Genomic DNA, 9615 nt, shown 5'->3' with positions numbered 1-9615 from the left:
CCTTGTTTCCAGAGGCATTTGGTAGTCATGTGTTAGTGCTCCCTTCTCTGGAAGGCAAAATATTCCTTTAATTGTTTCGGGAATGTACCACTTTGATTAGCTCATAGGGTGGTGTGTTAGCAAGGTCTACAAGTGTTCCCTCTGAGAAGAAAATCCTAAGGTACCTGTCAGCAGTAGGAATGACTCACTTGATAGGATTGCATCCTGGGTTTGAAATCTGACCCCTTGTATAAAACCAAGAGTTTGGTATTACATCATGTAATGTCCCTTGTCTCTTGCTCCCTATCTCTCCTTGTTCCAAGAGTTAGAACAAAAGAGGGTAGTGCTTGTCTCTGTGCAGGAGCATGAAAACAGATGCATTTTAGCTTCAGTAGTGCTCAGATTTGCATGGCTCACGTGCATCCCTTTGCATTCCTTTCCCTTCCATGCCACCATAGACTGACCATTACAATTGGCCTGCACAGGCTGTTGAGCACTGTAATTTGGTAGGTGCTGAAGGCAGACTGTCCCGTTCTGACATGCCATTACAGGAAAAAACAACCAACCCCAAGAAACAAAACAATAAAAAAACCAAACCAACCAACCAACAAAAAAACCCCAAACCCAGCTCCCCACCAGAAACACTTTGGTGCTTTTCTGTTCTAAGAAAAAAAGAATTGCTTATTATGTGTGGCCAGAGGGGTCAGGGTATACCCCATGCCTCTCTTTGTCAGTCTGTAGGCAGCAGAACTCGGAACCTATTCAGGAGTGTCAGTATGTGCCTGCTTTAGTTGACCAGGTTCTCTTCTGCCAGACCCAAGTCCAGCTGCTGTGGGAGCAATTCCCCACTATTTCTTCACAGGACCCTCTCTCCCATGCCCTGCTCCATAATGCAAGCTGGCCCACATGGAGCAGATGCTGTAGGTGTGTAGCACTGCTCCTGCAGCAGGTGAGACACACAAAGCTGCCAGGTACTGCTGCAGGCTGTGCTGCCCCTGCTTACCCTTCTTTAGGTCACAGTTTTAGCTCACATGATGTTTAAAGGCCGCAGAAACAAGTGGAACCTGCTTAGCAGGGTCTGACCCCAATAAAAAGGTCTGATCAATAGAGAACTTAACCAGGACAGATCAATGTAGCCAAGTGGAACAGCTACTCACCTTCCTGCTGTCATAGTTTTCCTCTGAGATCACCCTGCCTTGTGACTGAAGCTTTCTATTTTGAAACACATGGGTACAGTTCCCTCTCCAGCCGTTTCAATCCTGGAACCACAGAGGGCTGTCTCACACATCACAAGACTCCTTAGGAAGTCTGCCTTTCTTTTCCTTAGGTCATACCACTGGTGGATCAACACTTAAAACTTATGAAAGCCTGTTTCTACCTTGCACTGTTGTGAGGACCCGGTTTTGGTAGCAGTCTTGGAATCACAGAATGATTTGAACTGGACAGGACCTTTAAAGATCATCTAGTTCAACTCCCTGCCATAGGCAGGGACACTTTCCACCAGACCAGGTTGCTAAAAAACTCATCCAATCTGGCCTTGAAGATTTCCAGGGATGGGGGATCCACAATTTCTTTGGACAACTTGTTTCAATGTCTCACCACCTTCAATACATATAAAAAAAATTCTTCCTTATATCCAATGTAAATCTATCCTCTTTCAGTTAAAAACCAGTGCCCTTTGTCCTGTCACCACAGGCTCTGGTGAAAAGTCTCTGTCATCATTAGGAACAGGCTAAGTCTTGATTACTTGTGCTCTTGTCAACATTAGTTTCCAAAAAGCTTTTCCAGAAGTCAAAAAGTTACGGTTTTGGCATAATACTGTATTTATATTCTGTCCAATTCAAGAAATTACCCTGCTAAGTGCTCTTTCTTATGTTAATGGCTCTCAGGGATGCAACTTCCCTGTCCATCTTCGATGCCAGGAAGGTGTTGATTATTTTGTTGTTGTTGTTACTGTTTCTATCCTGCACAGAGCAGACCCTTTCAGAAAGTTAATTTCTTCACATCCGTACCTTAGCTATCCCCAAGTCCCAGAGCATTGCTGGCATTTTTTGAGTAGGGTCTTTCTCTGGCCCTGCATGCTCTGGTGTAAGCTGCCACTGCTGGCGGTGACAGGCAGTGTGTACATGCTGACAAGCATTTGACAGGTTGCTGACCAGCAACTGGAGCTCACTGACATATTACAACACACCTCTCTACTTGTTTCTCTCAGCATCCCTGGAGATTACGGCAGCCACTTAGAATAGCAAGAATAAGTGGAATTGGGGAACAGAGGATGCATCTCATTTATAAGTTCCACAGCAGCCAGTGCAAGCTCCAACAGAGTGGTGACAGCAATGCCCACAATGAAAGTACAGCCTGCCATCTTCCTCTGGGTGCTTGCTCTGCAGAGTCCCTTCACTTCTGCAGAGTTAGGAACACCAAAATCCCCTAGGAAAGCTTTCCAGGATCATGTCCTCTTAAGAATAATTTTTTTTAAAGATCACTATGCCTGTAAATCAATAGCTAGACATGTATCTGCATCTTTAAACATCTACACAATCAGAAAAAAAATCCCAAACCAAACCAAACAAAATGAAAACCCCAAAACCAACCAAACAAAAAAAATCCCAACAAAACTAAACCAAAACAGCACATATTTTAGGTATGCCTGAAGAAAGCAAGAAATTATTTTAAATCCTTCACTCAGCAGCCATCACTTTCAGGCTATGGAGAGGTACACCCTGCTTAAACACAGCTATTGAGTAGCTGTTGGCGTGAAAGAACAAGTGTCCTGGAATATGCTCCTGCTGTCTCTTCAGGACTATCTTTGTCCTTCTGGGCTTTCCAGACTAGGTTGGGAGCAGACCCAAACTGGATGAACAGTAGCTACCTGCTCCTACTGGCCAGCTTTCCTGCAGACACACACCTGTGTGTGGCTGTCTAAACATATATAAACAAGAAAAAAATCTGTCTGCTTCACAGATCATCCAACAAGTTGTGTTGGAGGAAGCACATGTTCAAGGTCACCAGTGCAAGTGGTTATTCCTGAGATACCTGTCCTAAGTGACAGCATTTTCCTGTAGTAATACAGATGTGAGCTTCTCACCCCAGTATGGTCTGACCTTTACTCAGCTCTTTAAAGTGCCTAAGTATTAAATATCCACCTAAATGCCACAATGAAATTAATACATGACAATCTGAGATTTCATCTTCCTCTGTGGTTAGTTAAACAGTAAAAATCAGCAGTACTACACACAGCTCCTAACTGATGTCTTCTGCATGAGAGCAGAGTATCACTGCCATGATTCACTCACAGTTTCCTGACACACCTGGTGAGAAGACTGGCCTGGCTGAACAGAGAGCTTTGGCTGGAACTCGGAAAAAAAGGAGAGTTTATGACCTCTGGAAGAAGCGGTGGGCAACTCAGGAAGACTACAGGGATGTTTTGAGGTTATGCAGAGACAAAAGTGGAAGAAACTAGAACTTAATCTGGCTACTGCCATGACATATATTAAAAAATGTTTCTATAAATACATTAGCAACAAAAGGTTGGCTAAGAAGAATCTGCATCATTTATTGGATGGGTGCAGGGGGAAATGTAGTGACAAAGAAATCTGAGGTACTTAATGCCTTCTTTGCCTCAGTCTCTTAATAGTAAGAAGAGTTGTTCTGCAGGTACTCAGACCCCTGAGCTGGACAACAGGGAGAAGAATGTAGCCCCCATAATCCAAGGGGAAATGGTCAGTGACCTGCTATACCATTTAGACACACACACGTCTATGGTGCTGAACGGGATCCACCCAGTTGTACTCAGGGAGCTGGTGGAAGAGCTCACTGAGCCTCTTTCTATCCTTTACCCACAGTCCTGCCTTACCACAGAAGCCCCAGGTCACTGGAGGTCAGTCAGTGTGATGATCATTTACAAGAAGGGTTGGAAGGAGGATCTGGGAAACTCCAGACCTGTCAACCTGACCTCAGTGCTGGGGAAGGTCATGGAGCAGATAATCTTGAGTGCATCATATGGCATGTGCAGCACAACCATGGAATTGGGCCCAGCCAACATGGGTTTGTGAAAGGAAGGTCCTGCTTGACCAACCTGATCTCCATCTATGATAAAGCCACCTCCTTACTGGATGAGGGAAAGGCTGTGGATGTTGTCTGCTTGGACTTTAGCAGAGCTTTTGACACCATTTCCCACAGCATTCTCCTAGAGAAACCGGCTGCTTATGGCTTGGACAGGTGCACTGTTCACTGGGTAAAAACCTTTTGGATGGCCAGGTCCAGAGAATGACGGGGAATGGAGTTACATCCAGCTGGTGGCCAGTCACCAGTGGGGTTCCCCAGGGTACTGGGGCCAGTCCTGTTTAATTTCTTTTTCAGTGATCTGGACAAGGGGATCAAGTGCTCCCTCACTACTTTATAAATGACACCAAGTTGGGTGGGGGTGTTGTTCTGCTGGAGGGCAGGAAGGCTCTGCAGAGGGATCTGGACAGGCTGGATCAATGGGCTGAGGCCAATTGTGTGAGGTTCAACCAGGCCAAGCGCCGGGTCCTGCTCTTGGGTCACAACAACCCCAGGCAGTGCCACAGGCTGGGGCAGAGTGGAAAACTGCCCAGGGGAAAAGGACCTGGGGGTGCTGGTCAACAGCAGCTGAACATGAGCCAGCTGTGCCCAGGTGGCCAAGAAGGACAACGGCATCCTGGCCTGGATCAAAAAGAGTGTGGCCAGGATGAGTAAGGAAATGATTGTCCCCCTGTACCCAGCACTGGTGAGGCCACACCTTGAGTGCTGTGTCCAGTTCTGGGCCCCTCACAAAAAGACATTGAGGGGCTAGAGGGCAAAGGAGCTGCTGAAGGGTCTGGAGCACAGGTCTCCTGAGAAGCAACTGAGCCAGCTGGGATTGTTTAGCCTGGCAAAAAGAGGCTCAGAAAGGAGGTTGCAGGAAGGTGGGGGATGGTCTCTTCTCCCAGACAAGTGATTTGACAAGAGGAAATAGCCCCAAGTTGCACCAAGCGATTTCTAGATTGGACATTAGCAAAGATTTCTTCACTGAAAGGGTTGTCAAGCATTGGAATAGGCTGCCCGGGGAAGTGGTGGAGTCACCATCCCTGGAGTATTTACATGATGTGTAGATGTGGCACTTAGAGACATGACTTAGTGATGGCCTTGGCAGTGCTGGGTTATTGGCTGGACTCAATGACCTCGTCTTTTCCAACATAAACTATTCTGATTCTATGATTCTCTGTCACCATGAAGTTTCCTGCTTAGAAATATGTCACCGCAATCAGTATCCTGCTGTATTCTTGGTATAGCAGCAGCGTATATAAACATGGAGTTGGCACTGTTAACCTTTAATTAAGATTAAATAATGAAAAAGAAAGCAATTTTACATAATTGAGGGCTTTAGCCCTAACTATTTCATGAATATAGAGATAACGAAAGCCGTTCTGCTTGTTGTGATGTCAGCTTTAATGTAACCTTTCTGATCAACAAAATTAGACAGCAATTAAATAGTGATCAAATTAGTCTTTATTGGTTCATTATTTATAAGAAACTTCCTGGAAATATAAGTGTTGGATCTTTTAACCTACAGTACCACAAAACAAAGCTAACAGCAAGAAGTGACAGGCTTTTTTGCATGATTATTGATGTACGCAGCAGAGGGAGATAACATTCTGACACAAGCCCTTAAAAAAGGGTACTGTAATTTTGTTTAACCAAAATTCATATTTAACAAAAAATATGTTTTTCTGCAAAAATCTTATGCTGCCACATGCATAACCCCTTGTTATTTAAGTACATCCTGTTTGGGTACTTTTAAGTTTTTCCAACGTCTCAAAATGACTTTGTATTTTTCACTTTCAGTTTTGTCAGATAATTTTTTTAAGACTACCCGCATAACTACAGCAGTTCCTGTTTCTTTATCTTCACCTATTATGAGATCCAGTGTGTCACCAAGTTTCACCTGGAAACAGAAGGAGAAGATGAGTGATTATAAACATTCCCTGGGGAAAACAAATCCCTGCAATCTTCCATTTTTTCCACTTAATATTCTTATCTCACAGGAGAGGAGGAAGGCAGCCAATACCAGACCTATTATAGATCCTCCAGCTATGAACTTCTAGGAAAGCCGTGGCAATATGCAATTACATGTCTCATGACCCTCCCTGCCAAGAGCTTCACGGTTCGTGTTATACAACCAACACCTAACTCTGTGAAAAAGGTTTCATGTATGTCTTTTTTTCCTGAAGTGTGCTTCCCACCAATCTTTTTCTATTAACACAGACACAGACTAGCAAAATGCAAATTTCTTCCTTGTGCCTTTAAAACAGTTTAAGTGTTTCAAAGAACAGTGTGCTCAGCAACTGCCTGTGCTCCTCTCAAAGGTCACAGATGCAGTACACCTCTCATAAACCAGCCTTAACTCTATGACATCAGGAATCAAAACTTCCCATCATATTGCCCTTTGGTGACAGCAGCCACCATCGAGATTACCCTCACACAAACAAAGGGTTGGTAGAAGTACGTGTCTGGGGACCCTCCTGCCTGTCTCCCAACTGTGGTCCTGTGTGCACTATTACAGGTTCAGCAACCTTCTCTCAGCTACCCCAGTTTCAACCCTTTTCTATCATCAAACTCTCCTTTTCTTTAATCATGTGTCTGCTCCACCAATATCTCAGATTTAATCATTCCTACTCCATCAACCTCACATACACATCACTTCCTTCAGCAGCTTAAAATGTTCTGCCCTTGCTGCCTTCTCCTGACTTTCAGCCTTAGATTTGACTCTCCAACAACACAAGTTTCCTGTCTACCTTAGGTAATAACGTTTTACCCAGGGAATCAGTCACACCATCCCCCCCAGGTGGAAGTGGTGCTAGCAATGCCATGCATTCCCCTTTGCAGAGTGATCTAGAGAGAGAAGATCATGCCTTAGCTATTTTCTTGTACTATATTAAAAAAAAATTAAATTTAAAGAAGTCTTACAGTTCTACTTTTCTTCCATAGTTTTTCTCCATTCAGCCTGAGTTCATGATTGTAGAATGCATCTTCTACTTTACTGAAGAAAAATAAGGTTTTATTGCAGTTACAGTGTGCAGCAAACCAAATGCAATTGTTGCTTTGCAGAAACACAACACCACCATTCATTGGCAAGGCACATTTCCACAACTCTAATTTGTGTGTAAAGGACACCTTCACTTAAGGTCAGAACAGACTTGAACTGGAAGTAAAGAAAAGGTCTTTCACAGATATTAAATTAAATAATAGCATATAGTTGCTCTGTGCCAGAAAAGCTGTTTCTAGAGATCTCTCTGCTGAGTATTGAAAGAATCATGTCCCCTTTCCTGCACCAGCCAGTTTAATAATTTGTAAGGGATCAAGTTATACTAATATTCTGTTTTAACAACATAGTGATATCAGACTTCTGCAGGCTGCATTAGATCAAACATTGTGATACATTTATATACTGCACATTTACCTGGTGGACCTGGTACTTGAAGCTTATACTCACCATCCCCTATTTCACCATTCATTAAACAGTGCATTATTTTACTCCCTCAATCTCAAATGAGATCTTTTTGTATTACTCAGTACAGTATTATGTATTTTCTTAATTTTAAATAAATAGTAAGTGATACAAAATGCAATCTTAGAAATACTGCAGACAGAGCAAAGCAAAATCAGGCTGTTTCAAGGGAGGCAGGGTTAAATAAACAGGGACATCCATACATTAGAGAATCAAGAAAGCTCCACCAAAAAAAAAAAAACCCAAATACTGAGTTATTCCAGCAATAAAAGGTTATCAAAAGTCAAATTTTAGAGGCATGATATCTTTCTCACTAGCAAGTTGTTTCTTCTGTACTTACTTTCTTGCCATGTCTAAACCAGCTTTCAAGATCACATCATATCGAAGAGACTGCACTACTTTTTCAAGATCCTTGTAATCTTTTACTGCATTGGGGTCATTTTCAAATTCATCTTCCAAATTACTTTCATCTTCATCCTCTTCTTCCTCCTCCTCTTCTTGTACGCTTTGTCTGCTCCTTTTAGAGCTTTTGCTGCTTTTGTTCCGCAGAGAAAGTACTGATATATACTCTGGAGAGAGTCTTAGTGCACTGAGCTTGACTGGGGAAAAACTGAAACATCTTCTGTAGTTTACTGTGCTTGCTTGACAGCTACAGACTATGGTTCTCCTCCAAGCGGGATACAGTTCATTTGAGGGAAATTTCTCCCACAGTCCAAACCAGACATTTAGTTTTCTGAAAGTGGTGATGGGGAGCTTGAAGCCAGTCATAGCATACCCTAAAATAAAACAAACATTCATATGTAAAAATAAGCAACTGCTTTGACAGATTGAAAGGATTTCCCCACATATGGCATAACAGTTACTACAAAAAGATGATTATCCAGTTCCCCATACAGCAATGCATCACCTGAAAGCAGGTATCCCTTTCTCATACACTGGCCACCACGACAAAGAGCTAAGACACCAGATGACAAACAAACACAGAAAAGCCCAGTGGAATACTCTGTTTGTAATTCCTTCTCTGGTGTTCAATATTAACTGTTCAAACACATTTGTGGCACTTTCCTCCCCACATCTGAAATACAATTCACAAAATACACAGAAACGACGCTATCTGTGTCATAAAAAGCACGGGGAGATCTATATTTATCATGAGTCATTGTCAATACAAGCAAGTCGCTGAACTCTGCAAGCAAGCAAATCCACAAAAGCCTAAAGCTGCTTAACTTCAGTTTCTGCTTGGACCACAACACTCCTGCGTGGCAAAACGCTGCGCAACTTCCCCCCGTTTCTCCAAACGGGAACTGGCACCGTGGTACTGCTCGGCAGAAGTAAGAGGGCTCTATGTACCGCAACAGGAGTGACACCAGGAGTGACCCGGCAACAGCAGGCTCGTGTGCCAGCTCCCCGCTGCTGCTGCTCCTCTCTCCAACCTGGGACAAGTAGGTGGAAACACCCCCAAACACCCCAGATGTCTTTCAACGCTCTCAGAAACTGATTTACAGTGCCTACTAGCTGGGTGCTGCGCTGGCTTTTACTGTGATCTTACATCCATGGAAACACGTGTTTCCTTATGAGATTAGAGTTCGGTTTCCCCGCAGCCGTGACCTCTGCCGAAATCTGCAACGAGGCGGTATTTGTGGTTGAGAAAAAAGCCCTGATCCCTGAGGGCGATAACTGGGCAAATAAAAATAACCACACCTCCCCTGGCCTTTTTCTTGTCTCTAAATATGTGAACTTAAAATACATGACATATAGTTTGAATTGTAGGATAGTACAGTGCTCGCAGAAGACACAGGCCTCTCCTCAGTTCGGGGGCAGATTCCAATAGTTATTTGGACGTGCAGTTAGTTATTATTGCTTCTTTTTAGCGCTCGACCTTAGTTTGTTCCGCGCTGGCCAGCGGGTACAAGCGGGCCCGGAGGGCCATGAGCCCGCCCCGCACACGAAGAGCGCCCTCTCCGCCTCGTTGGAACCCTCGGGCGGGCAGAGCCTCGCCCGGCACCCCCCGCCCCGGGCCGGCCCCTGACCCGCCGCCGGGGCGCTCGGTGCCGGCGGGAGCGGGCGGCCCCGCCTTCCCTGGTGGCTGCCCCGGGAGGCCGCACGGGCCTCAGGGAAGTTAAAAT

At 44.3% G+C, this 9615-nt stretch overlaps 1 protein-coding gene across 2 annotated transcripts; it reads right to left on the bottom strand.

Annotated features, from left to right (window-relative positions):
• Positions 1-5472: 5472 nt before the first annotated feature.
• Positions 5473-9272, bottom strand: MTRES1 (mitochondrial transcription rescue factor 1). 2 transcript variants are annotated; one of them, XM_042017080.1, is made up of 4 exons: positions 9039-9272; positions 7830-8265; positions 6949-7021; positions 5473-5926 (listed from the first exon to the last, which is right to left on the bottom strand). In XM_042017080.1, the coding sequence occupies exons 2-4, from the start codon at positions 8255-8257 to the stop codon at positions 5750-5752; spliced, it is 678 nt and encodes a 225-aa protein (XP_041873014.1). In that variant the 5' UTR covers positions 8258-8265; positions 9039-9272; the 3' UTR covers positions 5473-5749. The 2 variants fall into 2 exon arrangements, with proteins under 2 accessions (XP_041873014.1, XP_041873013.1); XM_042017079.1 differs by lacking the exon at positions 9039-9272 and adding an exon at positions 8716-9012.
• Positions 9273-9615: the final 343 nt, after the last annotated feature.

The sequence above is a fragment of the Corvus kubaryi genome, unplaced genomic scaffold (assembly GCF_017639235.1).
Source record: "Corvus kubaryi isolate FWS band 111438036 unplaced genomic scaffold, C.kubaryi_AGA036_p1.0 split3-73, whole genome shotgun sequence".
NCBI lineage: Eukaryota > Metazoa > Chordata > Aves > Passeriformes > Corvidae > Corvus > Corvus kubaryi.
The sequence above is the reverse complement of the archived record's forward strand: the minus strand, read 5'-3'. Positions and strand labels throughout refer to the sequence as shown.

Excerpts from the sequence above, each read along its gene's own strand:
- MTRES1 (XM_042017080.1), bottom strand. The coding sequence starts at position 8,257 with ATGACTGGCTTCAAGCTCCCCATCACCACTTTCAGAAAACTAAATGTC. Across the intron at positions 7,022-7,829 it reads GGTTTAGACATGGCAAGAAA|TAAAGTAGAAGATGCATTCT; the intron begins GTAAGTACAGAA and ends ATTTTTCTTCAG. Across the intron at positions 5,927-6,948 it reads TATGGAAGAAAAGTAGAACT|GTGAAACTTGGTGACACACT; the intron begins GTAAGACTTCTT and ends TTCTGTTTCCAG.